The sequence below is a fragment of the Labeo rohita genome, chromosome 9 (assembly GCF_022985175.1).
Source record: "Labeo rohita strain BAU-BD-2019 chromosome 9, IGBB_LRoh.1.0, whole genome shotgun sequence".
Taxonomy (NCBI): domain Eukaryota; kingdom Metazoa; phylum Chordata; class Actinopteri; order Cypriniformes; family Cyprinidae; genus Labeo; species Labeo rohita.
In genome coordinates, this window is record NC_066877.1 from 38,278,377 (window position 1) to 38,305,773 (window position 27,397).

A 27,397-nucleotide genomic window follows, 5' to 3' on the forward strand; every position below is an offset into this window, starting at 1 on the left:
AGACAGCCTGTGGCTGGTAAGAACGTCTTCTTAGTTATATCATTACTTTAATATATTTCCTTAATTATTAGAAATAAGGTGCAACCACTGTCATGTTGTCATGTCAACTAATCGAGCCATTTGTGCCAGGCTGGGAGAAATGTATTGTAATAATGTAAATTATTTAAAAAATTATGCATTTTTCGAACCACCAAGCATGAAAGCATGTTCTACACTTTTAAAAATAAAGGTGCTTCACAATGCCATAGAAGAACCTTTTTTGTCTAAATGGTTCCATAAAGAACCTTTGACATCTGAAGAACCTTTCTGCTTCACAAAAGGTTCTTTGTGGTGAAAGAAGGATCTTCAGATTATAAAAAGGTAAGAAGGAGATGGTTCTTTAAAGAACCTTTGACTGAATGGTTCTTTGTGGAACCAAAAATGGTTCTTCTACGGCATCACTCTGAAGAACATTTTAATGCACCTTTATTTTTAAGAGTGTAGAACACCCCCAAAACAAAATCAAGACTTTGTTATGTGTAAACCAGGTTAAAGAGATGGGTCTTTAATCTAGATTGAATCTCTTTAACCTGGTTTACACATAACACATCAGCACATTTCTATAAATCAAATCCGATAAAGGATTGTTAGGCTGCATTAATTAGGTCAACCGGAACCAGGAACACCTCCCATAACACCTGATGTACTCAGTGCATCGTAAGAAGAATGGCATCTACGCTAATATTAGTCTGTTTCTTTCTTATTCCGAGGTCACCTTAACCACCAGATCCAGTCCGTACCCTGCCCAGACGGTGGATCGGCACCTAGAGAGGACTTCTACAGCCCTGAATGTCAGCGGAGACCACGTCAACTAGATGAGCCCCAGAGACAGATCTCCAGTGAAGACCTCATCACCTAGATGGCCACAAGACCACGGGAACCAGATGAGTCCTCTGTGTCTGGCCAGAGGAGAACTGGCCCCCCCGAATGATCCTGGTTTCTCCCAAGGTTTTTTTCTCCATTCTGTCACCAATGGAGTTTTGGTTCCTTGCCACTGTCGCCTCTGGCTTGCTTAGTTGGGGACACTTAATTTTCAAACAATATCATATACTATTTGAACTGAACTGAGCTGGATGATGACATCATTGAATTTAATGATGAACTGCCTTTAACTGAAAATTGAGTGTTTACTGTTGCCCTTTCGCATTATTGATGCACTATTTCCTATTTAATACTGTACAGCCGCTTTGTCACAATTCTGTATTGTTAAAAGCGGTATATAAATAAAGGTGACTTGACTTGACTTGGTAAAAGAACATAATAGGACCCCTTTAAGTGGTGACACCACAACACATCCAGGGGGGGGGGGGTCCCCTGTTTTTTCAATAAAACTATAATATAGAAACTAGTGAAACTAGTGAAAATGAAAATTAAATGAAAATATTTCATTGCTGTATTAAACATAGACCTGTTCACGTTACATCATATTTTATTTTTGCATTTACAGCATTGCTGATTATAACCAATCACACACGACTCTGTTGAGTTTAGAATGCAGTGGTCAATCAGAGGCGTTCAGAATAGTCATAGCTGAAACCCGGAGTTTTGTTCAGACTCAAACTTGCTGATTCCCTCATCATAAACAAAGTGCAGACATACTAATTGTATAAGTAAGAGATTAATTTATCATACAGTGTATGAACAGCTTCATTGATTATAAGAGGAGTTATGGGTGCTTAAACACTCGCTAGACTGACTGTACTCATTTATGAGTGTGTTTTTTATCAGTCTCAGTTATATTCAGTCTAATAAAATGCATTTAGAATGATCACAAAATTCAAGATATGGGGGCAGAAAATGTATATTTATACCATTTCATATAGTTAATATCACACGAAGAATGTGATATTGATTTTATACAGGTCAATAAACTATAAGCTAATATTAAAAGACTTACGTTTTAGACACCATGTTGCCTATTTTTGCTCTATTTCGCCAAGAAAAATGGTTCCAAAAACAACATCATCTGAACAACATGATTATGTTTCATTCCTGCATTACTTAACCATTTAAATGATTCGGTTGAATCGCAATGACTCACTTATTAATAGTGACTTGCTGACACCTACTGGTGATTTTAATTCCACATTTAAAGTACCTTTTCATTTTTTTAAATAATTTCAAATATCAGTGGTATTCACTGTTTTAGGTTTAAAATATCATAATATTATTTATGCATTTGTAAATGTCAAATGCATTCATGTCCTGCATTAAACACATAAAATGCATCTAAATTCAGATGCAGAAAAATATTGATATATCATCTTTTGTCAATATCGCAGATATATTCTTTGCTTAGTGATTATTTGGTACACCTAATTCCCTGATCATCGTAAAATAAGCGTTTAGCCGCTAAACTTCCTAACTACCTCGTTATAAGGAAAGGCGATCACAAAGATTCATAAAAAAATGCTTATACACACTTCTGCAGTAAGTGAAGCTGGATCATGAATGATTTGCGTGAACATAGACGGATATATGTAGATTGGGAGGCGCATTCCATTCACAAACAAATGTAATCCACTGCATCTTCAGCGGCTCAGATGTCGGGAGTAAATGACGACCACTCTGTTCATTATTACATCCAGCAACACAACACCTTAATCACTCAATCGGAGATATTCTTGTCTAACTTACATCCCTGCTCTGGCATCAAAACATGGAAAGTTACTGGACTGTGACAGCTGGTCTAAGGTAAGAGCTCATGTCAGTCAACTATCGTGGGAGCGGCCTGTTGGTGTGACGGCACACCGACAGGCATCTGAGAACAGCTCGATTTGAAAAAGGGGATATTATTTTTACAGATTAATTAAAAACCACTGCATGGATTTTTATCATTATAGGGTAGATTTGTACATACACTGCCAACACACAAACAACATGAAAAAGTGAACTTAGCATCCGATGACCCCTTTAATGATAGACTTTTCTATACCAAAGAAACAACAGAAACTGAGACATACTGAAGACACAGACTTTCAAAAACTTAGAGATGTCAGCATACAAAATGCCAGTGGACAGCAGTCAACAGCAGTCTGCTGTTGATAATTCAGAAATTAGCAACATTAAAGATTACACTTTGTGAATTAGTGTAAAGAGAAAAATAATGAATATAATTTTTGAGGCACAAGAATCAGAACAGTTTATTATTTCAGCCTGGCCCAGCCCTGAACTCACTTATGTTGAGTACAGTTTTTTAGTAATAATAATTGTCATATCCAATCAATGAGTTCAACATATTTCACATATTATCTTAAATAGTATATAACAACTTCTAAGTGTCATTTTAAAAAAAGCTAAATTAGATCTTCAACATACAAAACTAAAAATAATATCATAAATAATTAACACTCATTTATCATGCAGCTCAAAGTATTATGGGTAGAATTTTTTTTTTCTAGAATCAAAAAGAGCTTGTTTGCACACACAAGTGATTTGTTTTAGTGACCGGAGGTTTCAGTGCAGAAGAAAGTACAGACAGTGCAAACACACATATTATTGCAGTGCAGACATACAGGGAAATTATACAGCAATGTCTAGAATCTATTCTGATTCATCAAAACAGTTTCACTGATGATCCAATAAATGCATAAAACCCAGCATAGAGCGGCTGAGCGAATGTGGTCTGGACTGTGTGGATGAGGCTCATTGTGTCAGAGACACTGTAGAAGGACAGAGTTCCTGCACTCTTATCCACATACACTCCTATTTTATGGCTGGACATTACAGGCAGTTCAGCCTTTATGTTGTTATGAACAAATACGTATCTAGAGGGAGAGCAGAACAAACTCCAGGATTGATCATTATGTCCAAACACACATTCATCACCCTCTCCTTTCCTGCTGATGCTTTTATATGACACTGATATATCCACACCAAACAACCCACTCCACTCAATCTCCCAGTAACAGCGTCCACAGATTCTCTCTCTACAAAAAACCTGAAGATTATATCCATCAAATCTGTCTGGATGATCGGGATATGGCTGCTCTGTGAGAGTACCAGTAATCACTCTGTTCCTGTCACACAGACGGAGGTGTTTATTCACTGTGTTCAGGTCCAGGGTGAGCTGATTGTGATCTGATGGAGATAAAACACATGATTAGGCATTATTAGTCTGTTTGTTCTTTTAATGCAACTGAACTTGTAATGGTTTCTGTTCAGAGTCAGTAGTGTCTCAGGTCTCAGGTCTAATATGTTTTCATCTGAAACTCATCTTTTTCTCTCAGTTTCTGTCTTTTGTCCACACTGAGGTGGTGTTTATTTTCCTAGGAAAACTGAGCTTTTTGAAAATGCTCTCCAAACTGGATAAATTTCAAAATGCAGTTTTTGTGTTGCAGTGTGAATGGTGAAAACAGGTAGTTGAAAACGATGGCACATGTAGTGATTTGATGCATATAGCATTCATAGATACATATAGTTATACTGGTACTGTTATGCCTGCTATCACTGCTGAAAAATCCAGCATAAACTAGCATGAATTGCATGCTGGTCCAGGCTTGTTTATACCTATTAGTGCTGGTCTAGCTGGTGAACTAACATAATGGAGATGGTGAAAATGGTTCAGCATGGTCTTGCAGGGTTGAGAGTGAGTATGCCAGTTGTCTGTATGTAAACAGTGTGTGCTGACATTGTTTTACTAGCATATTTCTATATTTAACAGATTAATAATGCAGAAACCAAATAAGATTAAAACATGATTAACTTCATAATTTCTTTCGCTCTCTTTGCCACTGTACAGTTGCCCATTGCTAGTCATATAATGCTCCTTGCTTCTGGCAGCTATGATTGTGGCTGTCAGTGTTCTGCTTGTGCAACATGTCTGGCACTGACAACTGTCACTGTCATACAGATTTATATTAGATTACATGTGATAGATTAGGTGTAAACAGCTCCGCTCTTGTGATGGGCTGGTTATACAATATGTTACAATGGCTTAAACCATGTTATGCTGGCATGATTTAACAGGGCTTATATATCTGGATAAAGGTGTTTCACCCATGGCATCATCTACTGACTCATTTCTTGTTTCAGGGTACTGAGGTTATATGCTTAACTGGAGATGTTTTCTTAGTGACTTACACTGTAGGAAGTTGTTTCTGGTCCTGATATCCATGTTGCTGAATATGACTGTAAAAACAACAGACATGAACAGTGTAATTGTTATGTCAAGAGAAAATGAGGTTACATTTTATTTCCTGTTATTTCAGAATGTCCACTTTAGACACTCTACTAACTAGAAGTAACTTTGCTATAGCAAACATGTAAACAAGCTATGCAAAAATAGCTTGTATAAATAAAGTGTTAGCAGATATTCATTGTTGTTTGAACATAAAAATCCACCCAGTGGTATTTTTATAATCTTTATAACAAATATCCCCTCTTTCAAATCAAGCTATTCTTAGCTTCTTGTCAGTGTGAGGCCGCTCCCAAGATAGTTGATTGACACAACCGTCTTACATTAGACCCACCCTGACTAAGCTGTGAACAGTCCGACTTCAACCGCTATTGTTTCGACTCCGGTGCAGGGGAAGACAAGAATGTCTCAGATTAAAAAATATGCCCAGCCATCTACATAAATCCAACTATGTTCACTCGATTCATTCGTGATGCAGCTTCATCCACAGCAGAAGTGATTATAAGGGTTTTTGTGCATCTTAGCAAATCGGCTTTCTTAATAATGTGCTAGTTAGCAAGTTTTGCAGCTAAATGCAGCTAAAGTAAACAGACTGGCTTGTCACCACACAGAAGAAAGGGGTGGGGTGAGCAGAGCTCATTAGCATTTAAAGGAACATGCATTAGAATGGCTCGCTCTGAACAGGGCACTACTGCTGTACCAAAGTATGTTATAGAGTTCTCATTGAAACCCTAAAGAAAATGGCCATCCGATGACCCCTTTAAAGGGTTAGCTCACCCCAAAATAAAAAAGGCTCCCAATGGGGGGAGAAAATGCTCTCAAATTTAATAAAAAAATGTGTTGTTTGTGTTCCAAAGAATAAAACGAAGGTCTGACTTGTGTGGAACGACATGGGGGTGAGTAATTAACAGATTTTTCATTTCTGGGTGAACTATCCCTTTAAGCAGACAATCAACTAATACTGTAATGACTGGTAATTGATATGCAGTTACAAGGTTACTGACTATTAAAATAAAGTGTCAGCAAAAACAATCCCTCCATCAGTTCCTAAGACATTTGTAATATGATGTTCTACATGATAATAGTTGGAGAGCTCATTTTTGAGAACAGATAAATCTCGGTCAAAGATCTATTTTAGCACCTCTTTGCAGAAATCCTCCAGTTTGTCACTCAGCTGATGGAAAAATTCATTTATGCTATTAACAGAAAAGAGAGAACTGAAAGAAATATTATTTACATGTGTACATTTAGGAGGTTCTTGGACAGAAGGCCAGAAATCAAAACTCATCACCTCCACACTTTAACCAGTAACTTGCACTACTATATCAGATTTGTGCATTGTTACATTTTATTAATATTATTAGTATTCTTCTGCCATAAAACCTTTAGTACAGGACAAAATGTAAGGGCTACAGACTTGAAACCAGATTGTTAGTCTCAATTTGGGTGAGATTGACAGAGCATCTCCCTGATTGGCCTGATGATGGTGCTACAGTGACCAAAACAGAGCCCTGCACATGCCTCAAATCAAGGCTCTTCCCCAGCCTTGGCCCGAGACGCTCAGGCCCGGCCCTTGTCCGATATCTTATCAGAATTCTTGCCCCAAGTCAGACTGTAATGGAGGGAACGAGGCAAGAAGCAGGCAGATCCATTTGCAAAGCGAGGGTCGATCAATGGCGAACATAATCCAGGGGGCTAGGCAAAAGGTTAATCCAATAAACATGCAAGAGATCCAGGGCAGGCAGAGAAACAGACTAGACTAGATAACTAGGCTAGGATACAAGACTCGAATGACAAAACAAGAAATAACTAGACCTTAGAAACTAGGAAGTGGCTCTGTAATTGTTGCTAACACTAGGTGAGTGCCCAGAATAGAGTCTAATTGGATACAGGTGGAGAGGGTAATCAGTGAGGTGGAGCATGTGAAATGTAGTCCATGGTGTGGTGCAACAGTCTGTGTAATGTGAATGTCAATTAGAATGAGAGAGCGACATCTGGTGGTGAGTGGACCAAAGGCCACAGGCCAGATTCGTGACAGCAACCCAAGCCTCTTTTCCCCTTCTCCCAAAACAGCTTATACTACTGTTTCACCAATTAAAATAGTTCAGTTTTGTATGTAATGACAAAGTGATTATATTTCATTTAGTTTTTTATCAAGTTCATTTAGAAAAACGCTTGAAGCATTTTTTGTTGATTAAATATAAGTTTTTGTTTTTTAAAGTAACGAGCAAGCGGACAGCGGCAGGCAGTGAATTGATCATAGTCTATGTTTGATCAGTTTTGCCGTCTCAAATCATCACGACTTGCCTAAAATAAAATTTATAGATATAAAACAGTTCAAGCATATAATAATGCTAGTTTAAATTTTAAACATAGATAAATGTGAAAACTTGCAATCATGTGAAATGTGAAAACATGCAATCATTTGTGCGGAAAGTGGAAGCTGAAGCGTGCTTTGCAGGACATGGAGGCGCCAGCACGATCACTTGCATTTTTTCAGTGGAAACAATTTAAAATATGCTGTCATTTTTGCTCAAAAAGGTAAGAGTAATACATTATTTGGAACTGTAAAGGGTGTTCTTTTATTTCTGTGCTCTCACAATATCATTAAAATGTTTAACAGCACTTTCTGCTGTTTCAAAAATGAACCGAAACTCAGCAAATACATGCATCACATATCTATGTAGAAAGCTTTAAATGAGTACTTAACGAAATAAAACAAATCGAAAACAAAAACTCTTTCATTATGTAATCCGTAAAGATGCATTTCTCTCTAAAGGCATGTTCAATGAGGAGATGTTGAGTCAGGATCTTCATCCTTGAAGATCAACTTCATCCTTGAGACACTGACTCAGAAAACACTAGTTTATTAATAAATAATTCAGATGTCTGCTTACTATTTCCCCGACACATTTATGGTAATTACTTTTGCCGGTGCTTTGTGGCAAGCTTCAGCTTATTGTGTTCACTTGAACGCACACTCGCTGCTACTGCTTACGGTCTTGTGTTGTTTCCACCAGCATTGCAATTTTTTATCACCATAATTGATGGATGTCTAAAATATAAAAATAAGGAGAAGCCTAAAACAGAACACTATGATCGTGTTCTTCTAGATCTCTGTTACCTGCAGGAAATGGATGTGATCCTGTGTGTGTGAAAGCTGCTCCAGCAGCGTTTTTCCTAATCAGATCACTGATTTCTTGCTCCAGTCCCTCAGGTCGTCCTTCAGCTCAACTTGCTGTAGCCTTTTCCTGATTTAGGACACACATCATAATCATCACTGTTGACAACTGCGGTAGATAAAACTGGTCATTAGATGTCTATTGATGACGTCATACTGATGTGTCTCAGAAACTAGATAAGGTTTGCCCAGGAAGTTGATAAATGTATTGCTAGGAGTTTAAAGGTAGCACATCTGGAGTAGATTCAAACTCAGTGATAAAAGATTACTGTCATACATTAATTAACCTGATGAATAAGACCTGTTTAATGCCACAAGCATAAGTATCATAAATATAAAACTGACAGAGATGTTAAAACTTCCACACTGACAGTGATAACAGAAAAAAACAAAAACTAAAAAAAAACGAATTACTGTTTTGTTTTTTTAAATTCACAGGTGAATAGGTGATTACATTTTTTTAAACTTTATTATTATTATTATTATTTCGTTTTAATTACATTAACACATTAAAAAAGTTAAGCAATGACCTGTCAACATTACTTCTAGATTTTTCTGTGTATAGGCAACATTTGAATTATTTAATTCTTTTTTTTCCCCCCATATTTCTGTACCTGATTTCACTCATGACTTTGGTCTAATCTTCTATTTTCTGACAAAAAGTGAAATAAATAAACATTAATACACAGTTATGTACGTATTCTCTTTTACAATTTCAAGCTGAGACAGTTTTAAGCTTACTTTCTCTCACATCACTATTTAGGTGAAACTGAAAGGTAGATAAAAATTGTGAAATCAAAAAAAATTAATGGTGACCAATCATAGCACATAATTATACACTCTCCTTTATACATTTATATATGAAGAGTTCAGATGCAAAACCAGCTAAAAGCCATCTGTGTCAAAAATGAGATAATGATACTGAGTGAATGCTCCTGACAAATACTTTTACTTTAAACTCACTAAATTCCAGCCTCAGCCCAATCAGAAGTGCCAGTACTTACATAGAAACCTATAGAAAGTAGCCAGAAAGAAATGCTAATTTTAAAGAAATACATCAGAAGGATTCAGAGGCTTTTGCATCTGAACTCTTCATATATTTGTTGAAAGCATTAAATGGTCATTACTTGTCAAGTACCCATGTGCTGTGTAATAACTATAATGATTGTAGTGTTAAAAAAAACATAGCTGTAATGTTATAGCAATATTTACATTTTGGGGTCCATTTTCATGATATTACCTAGAGTCCCCCAAAACCAACAACCGACCCTGTTTACAGAGACTGTACATTTCTTTTGATGTGTAATATTATAATTAATATCATTACACACATAATGATATTAAATGTTAATATAAGTAACAACACACAAACACACACACACACGAACACACATAAGTGTTTTCTAAGTGCCTAGTTCATACCTGTTTCTCTGTCCTCTGTACTGTTGCAGATACTGTATTGGGGGTACATTTTTATCCATCATCCAGAGTGACACAACACCTCCACTACACTTAAGTTTCTCTTTCCTTGAACTCAGGAGATTTCAGTTTCCTGCACTATACACTTAAGTTTCCCTTTCTCTGAACGCAGGAGATTCCTGTTTCCTGGTTTTGTGTTTAAGTGACATGTGCTAAATGGGTGTGTCTGCAAGTCACAAATAATAATACACTGACTAAATTTCAATCTCAGAATGACCCTCCAAGAATTCAAGTTACAGAAAAGTAAGAGAAACCCTTGTCAAGGCTAGTAATACTGCATTCTAAGTATTACATTTGGACTGGATAACTGAATATATTTGAGCTGCAATCTGCTTTGTTTTTTATATGCCCTTCACTCACTAATTTTAATCCATGTCATTGACTTGGTTACGTATCATTGCTTGCATTGCATGAGTGCACGCTACTGGAAAAACTTTGTTTGAAAGTCACTACGGTGGCAGTTAGTGTTTGGTTGGACACTTGGAACTTCTATATGAGGTCTTTGTTGTGTTGCTATCATTATTTTACATTTTTACCCCAGATGCTGTGCAGCTTTTTTTTTTTTCTTTTTTTTTTACAGAAGGCATAGTGGTACAAGGAAAGGAAAGTGCACACACAGCAGTGAGCAATGAACACTCACTCACACTGTGAACACAGTGGCAGCTATAGAGCAGTTGGGGGTTCGGTGCCTTGCCTCAAAGTAGTTGAGGGTGGAAGAAAGCGCTGGTCATTCACACCCCCCACCTACAATCCCTGTCGGTACTGAGATTCGAACCTGTAACCTTTGGGTTACAAGTCCGATTCTCCCATAAAGGCAGTATGTTGACCAGACTATGCCCCAGACCAACCCAGAAATTGACGCACACACGTGAGTCGTGTTCCAGACTGCACAGGTGGACATACAGAGTAACAAGTTGTTCTTTATGACATCTGGATGGCAACCACAAGCTCCATAAGTTTTATTTGATTATTCATTTTACATGAAAGCTAAAACCAAGCATGAAGGAGACTTGGAAATGAATTATTTTAGTTTTATTTATTATTTAATGGTAGTACACCATTGATTTCACCTTAGCCAAGCCAATTCTGATTTTATTACGACTATTTTGTTGAGCTTCTGTTTAAAACAGGTGATTCCCTAGAGGTTGGAGATGCTTTATGTCAACCTTTCTCACTTTTTGTGACAGCTAACCTATGCTACTCCACCAGATACACATCAAAGCAGCTGAAAAAACTGCTCTCTATTTACGGATATGATGTGACAAGCATGAGTGAGTGATGTAAGTACACACGTTTGCATGAAAAGCATCACACTTTGTCTAAAATATAAACACTTACAAAATGTTTACAACAGTGAATTGGGGTAAGACAAAAGCATGTATGAAGGTGATGGTGTTGTGATGCATTATTTAAATGTTGTTCATTCTGAACAAAATGTTACATATTGCGCCTTTAGTCAGTGTAATTATTCTAAAGCAAGTCTTTAATTCCTACTATAGTACAAAACGTCAAAAAGCGTTTGGGGCTGTTGATGGCTTTAGCAGACTGGTCACATTTTTCTGTTGTCAAGCAGCACTGTGATGGAGATGTTTGTTAAAGGGGTGCTGTCTACTGCAACCAAGGTAGAGAGACCAAACTGTGTTTGCTTTTTCCTGGAATTTTTTCGAAGTTTTGTCAGGGGGCCTGCTTTGAGGGGAAGGAGCACTCGTAAAAAACAAACTGTGACAGTGGTGAGATATTTGGATAGACATTAATATTTACCATACGGAATATGATGGAGTTGTAGACTGCAACAGTGAGAGGCATTTTTGGGCACTCCATTACATCTGCATTAGAGTACAATGGGGCTAAAGGGACACCTTAAAGAATATTTGCTTTTTACCAATCCAATAATGTATAATTACAGGGTAAAAGCAGGGTAAAAGGGCCACCAGTATTAGTTCCCTAGTAGCATATTGCATTAACTAATTATGTAAATTCACATGGTCAAAGCTATGTACTTCAACTTGTCTGCTTTAATTAATCATTAGCTAATGGATGGCAAACATATCATTATGTTATGACTTGTTGAGGCACAGAACTATTAACTAATTAAGTAATACATCATTGTGGTTATGGAATTAAAATTTGTCAAGTGCCTCAACAAGTAAAGTCATAACATAATGATATCTTTGCAAAATCATTAGCTAATGATTAATTAAAGCAGACAACTGGAAGTTGAAATGTGTGGCTTCAACCCATTGTGGTAATTAACACATTAATTTAGCTAATATAATATGTTATTAGGGAAGTAATACATTGTAACACATTTAACATTAAGTTTAACAATTTATTGCTTACTTAATCTATGAATCATATAAAAATGTTCATTAGTTGCAGATGCAGTAATTACAGATGCAGGAGTTATATATTAACTTATGATTATCTGTGCATTGATTAATGCATATTTGTGCACCCGTATTGTAAAGTACCTTCCTCTCAGCGTGTCTTCTTCCAGAAACAAACAGTAACTGAAATGAACTTGTTAAATCGCCACGCTTTCTTAAAGGAGATGTCCACTTCTAGAACAACATTTTACAGATAATGCACTCACTACCTTGTCATCCAAGATGTTCATGTCTTTCTTTCTTCAGTCGTAAAGAAATTATGTTTTTTGAGGAAACCATGCTCTGAACGTGTGTGCAATCAGTCCAATGGAAAAACGAGATGTCATGGGCGGGGTGACGTAGAGACCAGGAAGCTTAGAAACACATGCAGTGCATGCAGCTGGCAGCTTCTCTCTTTCAGCAGGCATTCTGTGTGTGCGCAGGAATAACAAATGTGTTGTCCTTAACTAGATGTGGAGGTATTCAAGGGCTTTTATTCTGAAAGGGTTTTTTTTAAGGAGAATGCCAGGAAGAGGGAACGAAGAGTTACGAGCTTGTGCGAGAAAGTTAGATTTCTTGTGACGTTTTTGATTCTAAGTGAACAGCATTCCGCAAGCATCGAGGTGAGCTGTAGAGAAGCTAAACTGAGCTTGAGCTGTGACCGTGCCTGATCGTCGAAAAGCAGAGCTGCATGCCTGTAATGTACCAGGAGGGGCATCGACCATCGTACTAGCTGAGATAGTGTGCTGACACAAGTGTTCGCCTTCTGTGAAGGGTGCTGAGGTATTGTTTGTCTTCCCTGCTGTTTATTCTGAAGACATAAACAGACAGTATTTGTTGTTTTTGAAGTACACCCCGCCCCCCCAACTGAAAATCCTTATGTCGTCTTTGATACAATAGTGCCGCCGTGTGAACACAAATGGCATTTCAAACTCTTTGACACTCTTCTCGTGATGATATTTTCCATCTATTTTGGGCATTTAGTTATTGCACTGGCTAATTTTTACTTCTGTATTTCATAGTTTATTTTTGGACGCAGGTGTTTTGACGAACACTTGCGAATGGACTTGTGAACTGAAACTTGAGTTTGCACGAGTGAATGGATCCACGCGACAGTGTTTTTTTTTTTTAAGGGGATTGCTTTGGCTTCCGTAAACTTTTGTGGAGATATATTTTTTCGTCTCTACTAAGCATTATTTTTTCTGTGTTTAAAGAAAAAGTGTTTTGGAACAGGTTTGATTTGGAACAAGTGTTTGATTCAATTTGAATTTGATTCACCCTGCCATATCAGAGCTGTTGTTGTTTTTTTTTTGTTTGTTTGTTTAAGTATCATTGCAGAAAGAATAGAGAACAAAAGTTTGAACCGGAACAAAATTTTTATTTTTATTTTTTTGCTTGTGCATGTTGTGGGTTGCACTGAACACATAGCACAATCTGATGACTTTTTTTCCAGACAGCAGCAGGACTTGTGCCATAGCAAGACAACGTAGTTAGGAGGGGTCTCCAGAACATTTAAAATAGCTAAAACTTTTGTGTTTATATAGTTTGTGTATAGTTTGTGTTGTTCGCAACTCAGTAACTACATTACTTGTGAAATGTTTCTGATTAGGTAGTACCTCTAATTGTTGTTCTTTGAAAACCTCAGATAAAAATATATATATATATATAGAGAACACAGTCAATTTTAAAAGATTTATTTGGCCTCCAGGAACCTGGTTGGGAACCACTGTGCTAGAGCAGTGGTCTCCAACCCTTTTTACTCTACGGACCGGGAGGAGTATTGGGGGGTGCTAATTTTCGACAGTTATACACCGTTATCAGAACATGTTGAAGTAGATTCGTCTCTTGTCGTCTCTGAGAGAATATGCGCCGTTAATGCAGCATTACAAATCTTCGTCAGTTTTTTTTTTTTACTTCCACTATCTGTATAGTGAATTGCACAACTATTGCATAAGTATTGCACAAAGTTTGCACGTTGCTTGTGTGATATCCATTGGCTCACACTATTGCCATGTAACCCCCAAGTGTAGCTATGTATCTTCAACTCAGGGAGACGTGAAAGAGGAATCAACTCGGTATGCCGCATATCTATGCGCGCTTCGGGTGTGTGCAAGAACAGCGCGTAAGTAACGTATTGAGCTCTGTTTCGTTGCTTCTTCTTGTGGTTTTAAATAGCTTGAACATGTAAATTGGCATATTAATTTGCGAATCACATGCTGAACGGTGGGGTCTGGATATGGTCCGTACATATAAGCCCTAATAGGCTACATGACAGATCAGAGCAATCTTTTAATTACTAATTTAACATTAAGTCAAATTGCTACTCCATATCAGTCGCATACAATGAAAGTACAGAATAATTAAAACAATCATTTACCCACAATAAATAACAGAGAGCATCCTATCTATACAAATTTTCCCCAGAACAATCTCATGATCCGATTCTTCCACGGCCCGGTAGTGGTTGGGGACCTCTGCGCTAGAGAATAGGATGTTCAATGGGTGTGGTAGGTGCATGTCTTTTTCTTTTCAGAGATGTGGACAGGGGAAAAACCTCACTTGTGGATGATGAAAGTCCAGCTGCTTCGGGCGGCGAAGTTTCTGGTTGTGGTTATGTAGTGAACGACCTTGGGGAAATGGTTTAGCATGAATGTGTCACCTTCTTCTGGCCGCAATATATTAATATCAGTTAATCAGCTATGTGAAGTCATAGCAGATACTACTGCAAATGTTCAGTGTTGACACAGTGTTGACTGTGAATTTGTACATTTCACCTATCCAAGTGCACACACACAGCAGTGAGCAGTAAACATAAGTTTTTGCTGCAGCGTTCCGGGTGTGTGTTCATGGTGTGTGTGTGGAAAACGATGGGGGGAACAGAAACTTTACTGCCTGGTGCACCCCTCCTTCTCTTCAGCTTCTTCTTTGCTTTCACAAAACAGTATCTCAAATATTCCACTTGTGGCGTAACACTTTTTTTCTTTGCCCAAACTCTGAACAATTTCCCTCCAGAAATTATTGCACATTTGGCTGTCGTTATATTGTTTCAAAGAAGGATTGTGTAGGTGTGGGTAACGAAAAACTTCTTTACAAAGTCTCTCTTCAAATTCGCTGAAAGTATAATATAAGGCCTAAGGCTTCCCTGCTGTGTGAATTCTAATGTGCCTGTTAAGGGTTCCATTTTGAGTGAAACTTAGTCCACATTGAGGGCAGATATAAGGTTTCCCTTCAGTGTGAATTCTATTGTGCCTTTTAAGGGCTCCTTTTTTGTAGAAACTTTTTCCACACTGTTGGCAGGTGTAAGGCTTCTCTCCAGTGTGAATTCTCATGTGGTTTGTAAGGTCTCCTTTTTGATTGAAACCATTTCCACACAGTTGGCAAGTGAAAGGCTTCACTCCGGTGTGAATTCTATTGTGCCTTTCAAGAGTTCCTTTTTTATAGAAACTTTTTCCACATTGTTGGCAGGTGTAAGGCTTCTCTCCAGTGTGAATTCTCATGTGGTTTGTAAGGTCTCCTTTTTGATTGAAACGATTTCCACACAGTTGACAAGTGTAAGGCTTCACTCCGGTGTGAATTCTAATGTGCCTGTTAAGGGATCCTTTTTGAGAGAAACTTAGTCCACACTGAAGGCAGGTGTAAGGTTTCTCTCCAGTGTGAATTCTACTGTGCCTTTTAAGGGTTTCATTTTTTGTGAAACTTTTTGCACAGTGTTGGCAGTTGAAATATCTCTCTCCAGTGTGAACACTCATGTGGACTTTGAGGTTTCTCTGTTGACAGAAACTCTTTCCACACACTTGGCAGGTGTAAGGCTTTTCTCCAGTATGAATTCTTATGTGGTTTTCAAGGTCTCCTTTTCGAATAAAACTGTTTCCACACAGTTTGCAGGTGTAAGGCTTCTCTCCGGTGTGAATTCTCATGTGCCTGTTAAGGGTTCCTTTTTGAGTAAAACCTAGTCCACATAGATGGCATATGTAAGGTTTCACTCCAGTGTGAATTCTTAAATGGATTGCAAGGCTTTCTTTTTTAGTGAAACTCGTTCCACACTGTTGGCAGGTGAAATTACTTCTAGCTTCTGTGTTTTGAGCTCTCTTTTGTGTAGTCTGTTTAGATTGTGAGCAACTAATCAAATTTTCTCCAGTTAAGTCATGTTTCCCATACTGATCTTTGTCTTCAGTTTCATTTAGTTCTTCACTTTCCTCTTTCAGCAGCATCAGGTCTAAAGCAGAAACAGACCAATTACTAGTTAATCCAATTTTAATGGCACAAAGCAACATACATCAATACATTTCAAAACTACTAACAAATTTACTTGATATTACCCACTAAGCCAGTGGTTCTCAATTCCAGTCCTGAAGGCCCTCTGCTCTACAAGTTTTGCATGTCTCTTATTTAACACACCTGATTCAGATAAACCATCTTGTTAAATGAGAGCTCAAGATTCCACTGGTTCCTACGTAAACTGCATCCTAATTTGTAGGCTACTTCCTTCGAAGTGCGCATTTGAAGTCGATTGTGTCACGGTGACAAAAGCTGTCCCACTTCAGAGGTTGGGTCCTACAAAGGCTGCATTTGAAGGCTGACTGAACGCAACTGAAAATGCGCCCTCCATTTTGCCGGCAAATTAAGGATACAACAGAAGGATCCTTTGCAGCCTACCCTATCCCAGAATTCATGGCACACCGGTGATGACGAGACTTTTATTCAAACAAAACAGAGGGTGATAGTTCTGTAGCGGTTGACAAATTTCTAAATGTAAGTATTGGGTATTCATTTACTCAAATAACTGTCCTCCAAAGGCTGCAGTCCTCCAAGATTTAGCGATTCATGCGATTATTATTTATTTTTGTTGTATTATTAAACATTAACTTGTTTTTAGCCATGTAAAGCTTGAAATAATTCAAAAAGAGTCTATTTTTGTTGTTTTTTTTTATGATGGGAATTTTATCTTTAGACTAAATATAAAAGACAAAAAATGAATAGAAATGTGTTTTTTGTTGTTGTTGTTTTGACATACTTGATAAACCAGGTGTTTATGACCCATTAGAGCAAAACTGAGCTAAAAGAGCCAATGGAACGTGGAACGGCCTGTGTCTTGGAAGGACCAAAACGAAGTATGCATTCTTCAGGTCAATAGCCATAAACCAATCCTGAACCCTGACACATATGAAAGTGTGTTGGAGTGTTGATGTTTTGAATGGGAGCTTGTGAAGGGCCCGATTCAAAACTTTTAAGTCTCCCATCAGTCTATCTGCCACCCTTAGGGTACCATGAAGTGAGGGCTGACACAAACCCCCTCTTCATCTAGGCTGAGGGGATAGGCTCTATCGCACCCTTTCCCAAGAGGGTTGCGACTTCCGCTTGAAGGACCACAGCATTCTCGCCCTTAGCCGACTTTGTAAGAGAATGCCACTGAACCTGAGCAGACGCCTCACGATCAGAGAACTCTGAGAACTCTAAGACTCTTAGATAGATTCCTCTCTATAGCAGAGATCCTCAAATCTGACTCGTAAGATCCACTTTGAGATCCACAAACACACCTGAGCGTGCTAATCAGTGTCTTCAGAATCATTGATCTTTTTGCACACCTGCAAAAAGCAGCAACGGAAGAAAGCCATCACATCTCTTCGACATCGTGACCAGATTGCAAGATATGTAAATGTGGCCCTTTAAAGTGCGTGACATTTCATTATCTACATGTACTGCAGATATTCTGTACATGTATTATGACTGAAAGATGGCGGAGGCAGTGAGAGGTCAGGAAGGTGCTGGCTCACTGCCATCCAGCTATCAGTTCACTAAAAATGGTGCTGTTCAAAAGCTATGTTATACTATTCACTCTTTCCAAAGTAAGATTATTTTATGGACTGTGTTTTATATTGCGGCACTTGTGGTCAACTCGGTACGACCGTGTATGGCAATTAGTCAAGCTCAGTACACGGAGAATGTGATCACCTGTTTGGCCTACTTAGTGCTTCCTTCATACTGTGGATATACTGGCACATCTTTGCCTGTTGGACAATTTGCATCTTATCGTAGCATTCTTAATCACAGGAAAGCGACTGTTACATTACGTACGGCGATTCGGCAGTGACTACATTTCAGACAGGCATTCTGTCAAGCAATGTTCCATCAGCTATATCAAATCATGTGCAGAGGATTACTCCAACATCACTGAATAAATCAACGCACAAGATAAATCCAGCAATTGTAAAGCATTGTCATTTTAAACTTTTCCGAATAGTAAATCATGCTTGCATTCTTTGGGATTATCGATTGAAACCAAGTGGAGTACTAGGTGGACATTTAAACATTCAAAGTGTTATTCTTAAAAATGATCAAATACACCACATACATAGAAATACATAGACAAGATAGAATTGATGATAGGGGTGGAGGTGTGCTATTTTTAAGGATAGTGAAAGATTTGAGCAAATTCAGTGGTCTTGTGTAAATGAGGTAGAATATTGTCTGAGCAAATGTCATTTACTGTAACTGGAATTTATAGACCACCATCTACTAAGGCTGTATTTTATAAAAAAATTGGATGCTCTTATCAAAGAATGTGATACAAATAAGGAGATTCTTTTATTAGGAGATTTTAATGTCAATTGGAATGATGAAGTACAAAGGAAGAAGTACTAAGGAAGAAGTTGAAAATTATAACTGGTCATTATGATTTTAAGCAGATTATTGAAGGGCCAGCTAGGTTAAATAGGTCCTCAGAAACGTGTATTGATTTGGCTTTTACTAATAGACCAGAATAGATTAAAAAAAGTGTTACAATCTGGTAACCGGACTGTCCGATCATAATATGATCCTGGTTGTAAGAAAGCTCACTAAAAGCAGATTTAATCTAATATCTGATTAGAAGGCAGAAAAATATGAAATACCTAAAAGTCAGTTGGATAATTTTGAAAAAACAGTTAAAAAATATAGACTGGGATGATTATTTAACATATGAGGGTGTAAAATTTAAAAAATTTTAGACAGTTATACAAGAAAAATGAAACTTAAACCAGAACAAAGAGAATATTTACCTTGGTTCAATGACACAATTCGATTATTTATGAAACAAAGGGACAATGCTCTTAAGTTAGCCCTCAGGTCTAAAATGGAACATGATAGGCATTTATTTACCACATTAAGAAATAAGGTTGTAAAAGAACTTAGAAAGGCAAAAGCTACTTTTTTCATTAAGGCTATTAGTGAAGCTAAAGGAAATACTAAAGAAATATGGCAGAATTTAAAAAAAAAAAATTAACTGGAACATTCAAGTTAAATTAAACAATAAAACTGAACATAGATGGAAACATGATTAATGGCTCAAGAAAGGTGGCAGAAGTATTTAACGATTATTTTATAGACTCTACAAAAACTTTGATTGCGAATGTCTCTGGTTCAAATGATTTAGTTTTATCAATCAATGTAAATACTCCAAGTTTTAATTTTAAAGAATTGACAAATACCAAAGTACACATGATTATTTCTTCTCTTAATAGGTCAAGGGCAAAAGATGTGTATGGAATGGATACAATATTTTTTAAAAAAACTTATAGAGAGGCACTTATTTTTTCGATTTTAAAAATTATAAATTGGTCTACAAAAGGAGTGTTTCCGAGCACTTAAAAAAAACTGCAGTAATTTCACCAGTGTTTAAAGCTGGTGATAATATGTCAGTTAGCAATTATAGACCCATTAGTATTCTTCCAGCAGTTAAAAAAAATGGATTTCTGAACAGATAATATTACATTTGATGCAATGCATTCGATGCAATATTACATTTGATCCAATGCATTTGATGCAATTTGGTTTTCGAAAGCATCATTTAACAGAAACTGCGAATTGTCTTCTTTGAGAAAATATTAAATCAAAATTGGATAAAGGTGGTATGGTGGGAGCTGTCTTTCTGGATTTAAGAAAAGCATCTGACACAGTAAATCATGAGGTTTTAATTATTAAAAAAATCAAACTATAACTTCTCAACAAAAGTAACTAAATGGATAAGATCATACTTAACTGAAAGACAACAGTGTGTTCGAGTAGGCAATACAATTTCCCAATTACTTACTAATTCAGTTGGTGTGCCTCAAGGTTCAATATTAGGTCCTCTGTTATTCAGTTTGTATATTAATGACTTGCGTGATGTTTGTGCACCTGGTGTAACTTGTCAGATGTATGCTGATGATACAATTATATACTTGCATGCTAAAACTAAAAAGCAAACTGCAGAAAAATTCTCAGCAGAAATGGTTAAAATTACTAACTGGTTAAAAAAAATCATGTCTACATCTTAATGTTGGTAAAACTGTATGTATGTTTTTTTTTTTTCAAAGTCTGCAAATAGAGGTCCGGATCCAGATGTTACAGTAGCAGGAAGGTTATCAGTAGTTCGTGAGTATAAATATTTAGGTGTAATACTTGACTCACAACTCACACTCAGAAAACAAGTTAAAAAAAGTTGGCAGTAGAATTAAATTTAATTTGGCAAATTTTAGTCAGATTAGGAATAATTTAACCATTGGAGCTTCAAAGTTATATATCAATGCTATGATCTTTTCACACATGAATTATTATCTCACCAGTTGGACACAGACAGGTGGGACTACTTTACAATCAATAGAAAGACTCTTTAAGCAGGCTTTGAAAATCATCATTGTAAAATTTTAACTAAATATGGGTTTTTAAGATGGGAAAATATGATTGATATTTTACTTGTGTATAAAATTTTGCATGGTATGGCCCCACCTTCACTCGATAAAATCGATAAAAGGGTAGTTACTGGATAATCAAGCATGTCTTCATAATTTGAAGTAGTGGTTTCTTGTTTGCCTCTGGTTTTGTACGTTTTTTGTTTTTGTTTTTTTTTTGTAACTGTTTGCTGGAATATATATTTTCTATGTATTTGTGGACTTTGGGTTTTTATACCCAAATAAAAATATACATTTACATAGTAGACTTCTTTGCTTATGTTAATTAATGTGCATTGCCCCTTTTAAAATAAATAAAATAATTAATTAATTAAAAAAAAAAAAAAAAAATCACAGGTAGGTGAGTTTGATCAGGGTTGGAGCTAAACTCTGCAGGTAAGTGGATCTCAAGAGCCAGATTTGAGGATCCCTGGTCTATAGGTATTACGGATGTCCTTTTTAGTTGGTTCAGATCTTATCTCTCTGGGCACATTCAATTTGTCCATCTTAAAAATTTCAGATCATACTCTTCACCCGTTACCGCTGGTATTCCTCAAGGTTCTGTTTTGGGCCCTCTTTTACAGTGGTGTAATGTAACAAAGTAATAATAATTTGTTACAGTACTTAGTATTTTTTGGAAGTATCTGTACTTTACTTGAGTTTTTATATTTCAGCCAACTTTTAATTTTACTCCACTACATTTCCTATTTAAAATGTATAGTTTTACTCTGATACATTTCCCTAAAGCATGTTCGTTATTTACTACAAAGCAGTCAGAAGTTAAGAAGAACACAGGCTGTAGGAAAGCAGGTTTGACAAAATCAGTGGTCTGGTGCTTGCAAGTTAGACTCCTAAAAACACCTTTGCTCATGTGCAAACAAGTGCGCACACAACACATAGTATATCTTCTGCGATAATATGGTAAGTGTTGTTGTAATAATGTGCAATCTGACATTATCAAGTAGGCTATATCACCAAATCACACACATGTATGCACGTTGGTCTGTTAAAATAAAAAAATCCAGACATTCTAAATTGTAGACAGCAAAAATGATTCCGTATGCTTTTTATAATTATATATAATAATAGTAGTAGTAGTAGTTTTTCTGCAGATATCAGCATGACAACACATTTAATAATCATTTTATACAAGTTCAGTAAAGCAATAAGTGGCATACATTTTAGACATAATATTGTTTGTTTTTGCTCAAATTTGCCCAACAAAAATAGTTCCAAACAAAGATCACAGCACTGTTTTGCATCTCTGAGCAATGGACTGCAATTACTTATTGAATGAACCAGCTTTTTGAACAAATCGGTCAATAAAAATTGTGACTATTTATATATATAAATATATATATATATATATATATATATATATATATATATATATATATATATATATATATATACATACATAAAATATTTCAACGTTTATTGTTAAACATTTTATGTTAAAAACAAAACATTATGCATCTGTAACTGCAGTTTAAATGCATCCATGTCCCCTCTGAGATACAACTGTGTAAATACATCTAAATGCTATTTCAGATGCAGATTCTAGAAATATTTTCTTATGTTGTAATGACAGACACTAAGTACCATATGAAGTGCTTCTTATTCTTACCCAAAAATACAAAATGGAAGAAAGAGTTAAAACTGAACACAATCTGTTTATTTTCCATTTTGCATTTACTTGTATTTTAATACGTATGTTTACTACTTAAAATAAAATACTTCTTGTGCTTAAGTACAATAAATATCAAATACTTTAAGACTTACTGAAGTAATATTCTAAACGGTGACTTAAACTTCTACCAAAGTTGAACTTCAATCCAACTTCCTCTTTATACACCACTGCTTATCATTAACTTATTAAGGAGAAGTTCACTTTCAGAACAATAATTTACAGATAATTTATTCACTCCCTTGTCATCCATGATGTTTATGTCTTTCTTTCTTCAGTCAATAAGAAATTATGTTTCTTGAGGAAAACCTTCTAACTCGGATGGGATTGTTTGGAGCCATTTGAAGCATTTGAAGTACAAACTTTGGGGGCACCACTGAAGTCTACTATATGGAGAAAAATTGGGAAATATTTTCCTTAAGAAACATAATTCCTTATTGACTGAAAAAAGAAAGACATGAACATCTTGGATGACAAGGGAATGAGTAAATTATCTGTATATTTTTGTTCTGGAAGTGGACTTCTCCTTTAATGTATAAACAACTGAAACCACATGTATACAAAAGGAACATACTCTGGGTTACCTTGTAATTACAATAGGATGAAAGTTATAGTTCTCTTAGGAATTTCTCAGGTTAGAATACATCTTTACTAGAGTGCCATATGTTTGCTGAGAGTGATGAAAAACTAAAGGAAAGGTTGTGCCAAAAGCCTATATATGGAGATGGTTTGGGTGTGTTTTATGCAACATCATGGGGTCACTCGTTTCGAGCCAGATTTGTTCTTGATTCAAATTAACAAATTTATGTGTGTGTGTGTGTGTGTGTGATGTTTATTCTCCTGCACATACAAATATGAAATATTCCAATATAATTAGACTTCACTATGTTACACCAATAATATTAAACACCTGGCTGTTGTGTTGACAGCAACTGATTCTTTGAAAATTATATTTTCATATTTGTAGAGCAGACTTATTTGCCCTTACAACTGTTGCAGGACCAACAAATAAGCACTAATTCAAGGGTCAGCAACCTTTTGGGTATGAAGTGCCATTTTTAATTTTTCTGGTTAACGACCTGAATTGTGCCCCCCATTGATCATTGTTCTAAAGGGCTTAGTATATAGTTGCGCGTATGACTATATGTTAAGTTATTTATTTATTTTTTTATTTACATGATTTCCAATTATTTATAATCACAATTTGTAGTATTTGTACAGGCATTACATTTTTATTTCAATGTGGTAATTAGCAATTCATTTAATTTTATATTCGAAGCAAATTTGTTATGACACAACATTGTTGTCTTAAGAGTCATGATCATCACTATCTGCATTTCCTGCGCTCCATCAATCCCCATAATAGCTGTCACCCCTCAAATTAATGCATGACTCTGATTAACTGCATACTGTAGAATGTGTGTAAGACTCTAATACAATTGTAAAATAATTATTTTATCACACATAAATCTTGTGTCTTAAAGGAGAAGTCCACTTCCAGAACAACAATTTACAAATATTTACTCACCCCCTTGTCATCCAAGATGTTCATGTCTTTCTGTCTTCAGTTGTAAAGAAATTATGGTTTTTGAGGAAAACATTTCAGGATTTTTCTCCACATAATGAACGGCTATGGTGCCTCGATTTTGAACTTCTGAAATGCAGTTTAAATGCAGCTTCAAAGGGCTCTAAACTGAGGATCCCAGCCTAGGAAGAAGGGTCTTATCTAGCAAAACGATCTGTCATTTTTTTAAAAAAAAAAATATATATATATTGCATACTTTTTAAGAACAAAAGCTTGTGTAGCAACAGGCTCTAGGATGCGCATTAACGATGCTATGAATTAGTGATGGGTCGTTCTAGAATGATTTGCTTTTTGACTTTTTTTTTTTGCTGATTGAGACTTAAAGGTCAGAGTCAGTAAAATGATCCGAACTTCCCAACACTACTACAAATCACGTCTCAGTTCATCGTCTGTGTACTCCAGCTTGAAAAGGTAGAGTACGGCGAAAAAGTCCATCTCATTTTCTCCAATAACTTGGAATCATCCAACATCAAAATCGGGGCACCAATGAAGTCCATTCTATGTAGAAAAATCCTGAAATGCTTTCCTCAAAAAAACATAATTTCTTCACGACTGAAAACAGAAAGACATGAACATCTTGGATGACAAGGGGGTGAGTAAATTATTTGTGAATTGTTGTTCTGGAAATGGACTTCTACCTTAAGTACTACAGACTACACAACATTGTAATATTATTTTTCAATTAATTTTTAAATTATTATAATTTTAAATTGTTGTCCTTGGATCTGTAGGGTACTTTTGTATTAGGGCCCATCCTGTTTACATGAAATGAGCCTGGGATAAGCTTTGAAGAACCAACCAATCCAAGATCAGGCCAAATTGTCAACAATCAAATCCAGCTAACCGAGTTAGCGAAGAGCAAAGAACAGACACCAGAACAAACAGTGGCGTGCTTGTTTGTATTTATACATTGTTAACATTGTGTATTTACCTTGGTAACTGTAGTTTCCGTAACCCCAAAATGCCACTTGGTGTTACTGGTGGTTCATACCAACTTACTTATTTTATTTTATTGTATTAAAACACAAATTTGAGACTGCTTTACTAGCCTGATTTTACACTGTTTATTCATCAGTATTTGTCATACATTTACAATTTATGTTAAGTTGTCAAGTAAAGTGGGACAGTGCTTTTGTGTGTTGAGAAACATCGTTTCTGAGCTGCACAATTTAGTAAGGACCAAATGAGTGAGTTCAGCTTTGATAATGAAAACCAACCTGTTTGTTCCTCAGTATCTTCATGTTTGACTCTGAATGTTTCTTCAATCCTCATGTCTTCACTCTCCTCTTTAATAAACGCCATTTTTATAATAGTGTGTCACTTGGATCTTGGTTGACGCGAGTCTGAATGTGTCCTGTGTAACAAATAAGAATAATTAACAGAAAGAAAAATTAATCTAAACTAAATCTCTGGGAGCGTCTCAATCAGCTCCCTAGTTCAGTAGTCAGCACACTGGTAAGGGAGTCAGTCAGAGTGAGAGTTAATGGCCTTAAATTGCCTGATTTAAAAAATAAATAAATCAAAACATTCAAATTAATAAAGGGAGACTTCTAATAAGGTTCATGTTGTATTAAGATTTATATGTAGTATTTACTAATTTGTAGGTTATGTTTAATAAATTCTAATTTTATGAAAACGCTTGCAGTTCATTTGCAAATATCAGTATTGTATTTACACTGTTTTGAGCAGCAGGTCTCTTCATCAGCGTGCGGTGATTCGAGCGCTTCGAAAGAGTGAATCATTTTGCAAAGCATTTGATTCAATTGACTCGGAGTTTCGAAAAGCTCCGCTTCTTCTTCACTACTTGTCAGCCACTGAATTTGTTTAGGGTAAACTGATTCACTGTATACGAGACGCGCCGTTTGTTATTAATCTGTGAATTCGCTTTATTTACACAAAATGACATTCATTAATGTTATATAAAGTACTACAAGGTTACATTCAGTAATAATTAATGAACTTTACATTGCTTGTAATTAAACACTATGAACAAAACTGTATCAATTTAAACCCTGCAAAATATTAAAACCACAAACCTTTCTTCGGCTGAAACAGACGCAGGAGAGCGGCGCGGCTCTATGACGTCACATCACCAGATCAAAACAAAAGTCCTGTTCACACGCTGCTGTCTACAGTCACAAAAGTGCATGGATATTTACATAAAGAAAATACATACAAATAATAAAACATGTCAGAGGTTTTCAGAGTTTTATTCTTCGTAAAATACATGTGTGCTGATAATAACTAATGAAACAGTGTGTGGCTCATCTAATATGTGAGATTTTAAAAGGCAAAACAAGCATCTATTGAATTTTACAGCTTATTAAACAAACTAATAAATAAATGTAATAAATACATGATTAAATTAATAAAAATAAATTATATTATTTATACTTTTGTTTTAATGTATTATATTTTTTCCCCACATACATTAATTTATTTATAAATTCACTTACTTTCATTTTTTTCCCCTTACTTTCATTTCATTACTTATTTATTTACTTCTGTCAAAATTTTCCCAAGTTATTTACTTTTTTATTTTAGTTAGTTAGTTAGTTACTTGCTACACATCATGTTTACAACATGATGGTCAAGATCAGGGGGGTATTCCAGAAAGCAGGGAGCTTTTTGTACAATGTGGGTGATGCAGAACATGTGGGAAAAGCTACTGTATGTAGGGCTGTTGGTACAGTATGCCTTGCACTGAAGCTTGCTCTACACACTTTTGTGCAGTTCCCTGGCATCAAATTACACAGAGTGGCGAGTTTGTCCTTTCTATGATATTCTATGCAAGATATTTTCGTTGCATAGCACTACTTAATCCAGCCAAATATGTTCATACTTTATATAAGATTATAGCCATAATCAATTTGAACAATTATATAACCTCCAATTTCAGGGTTCCCAAATGTGATTGGATGCATTGATGGAACCCACATTCCTATTAAGGTTCCTTTAGTCAATGAATGGTAAATTTGCAGGTAACAATAGAATTTTGGATGCTAATTTAAAGTTGACACCATTAAATCATATTCATTAATGCTCTCTGGGATGACTACGTAATATGCGATGCAACCTACCTCATCTCCAATGTCTGGGTCTGTCCATAATGCCAGAATTTTTAGTCATCGTTGTGCCACAAATTTCAATAGGGTATGTTCTGCCTTGCAATATATATATTTTAAATTCTACATTTTAACTAACTACCATTATAAGACACTTCACTGGTTACTTGC

General features: G+C 36.1%; 2 protein-coding genes across 4 annotated transcripts; both read right to left on the minus strand.

The window, feature by feature from the left end:
• Positions 1-2,945: 2,945 nt before the first annotated feature.
• On the minus strand, positions 2,946-9,923 carry LOC127171210 (tripartite motif-containing protein 16). Of its 2 annotated transcripts, XM_051119715.1 has the most exons (5): positions 9,780-9,923; positions 8,972-9,009; positions 8,301-8,427; positions 5,122-5,169; positions 2,946-4,119 (listed from the first exon to the last, which is right to left on the minus strand). In XM_051119715.1, exons 4-5 carry the CDS (start codon positions 5,153-5,155, stop codon positions 3,596-3,598), a joined length of 558 nt encoding a protein of 185 aa, XP_050975672.1. In that variant the 5' UTR covers positions 5,156-5,169; positions 8,301-8,427; positions 8,972-9,009; positions 9,780-9,923; the 3' UTR covers positions 2,946-3,595. The 2 variants fall into 2 exon arrangements, with proteins under 2 accessions (XP_050975672.1, XP_050975671.1); XM_051119714.1 differs by lacking the exon at positions 8,972-9,009.
• Positions 9,924-13,217: 3,294 nt separating this feature from the next.
• Positions 13,218-26,270, minus strand: LOC127170994 (gastrula zinc finger protein XlCGF8.2DB). Of its 2 annotated transcripts, none has more exons than XM_051119390.1 (3): positions 26,198-26,270; positions 25,379-25,515; positions 13,218-16,418 (listed from the first exon to the last, which is right to left on the minus strand). In XM_051119390.1, the coding sequence occupies exons 2-3, from the start codon at positions 25,461-25,463 to the stop codon at positions 15,334-15,336; spliced, it is 1,170 nt and encodes a 389-aa protein (XP_050975347.1). In that variant the 5' UTR covers positions 25,464-25,515; positions 26,198-26,270; the 3' UTR covers positions 13,218-15,333. The 2 variants fall into 2 exon arrangements, with proteins under 2 accessions (XP_050975347.1, XP_050975346.1); XM_051119389.1 differs by lacking the exon at positions 26,198-26,270 and adding an exon at positions 25,837-25,882.
• Positions 26,271-27,397: the final 1,127 nt, after the last annotated feature.

What these genes read in the sequence shown, in the direction of transcription:
- LOC127171210 (XM_051119714.1), bottom strand. Translation starts at nt 5,155, where the DNA reads ATGGATATCAGGACCAGAAACAACTTCCTACAGT. An exon ending in CAGAAACAACTTCCTACAGT is followed by an intron (nt 4,120 to 5,121) that starts GTAAGTCACTAA and finishes TATCTCCATCAG; the next exon opens with ATCACAATCAGCTCACCCTG.
- LOC127170994 (XM_051119390.1), bottom strand. Translation starts at nt 25,463, where the DNA reads ATGGCGTTTATTAAAGAGGAGAGTGAAGACATGAGGATTGAAGAAACA. An exon ending in AGATACTGAGGAACAAACAG is followed by an intron (nt 16,419 to 25,378) that starts GTTGGTTTTCAT and finishes TTTCTGCTTTAG; the next exon opens with ACCTGATGCTGCTGAAAGAG.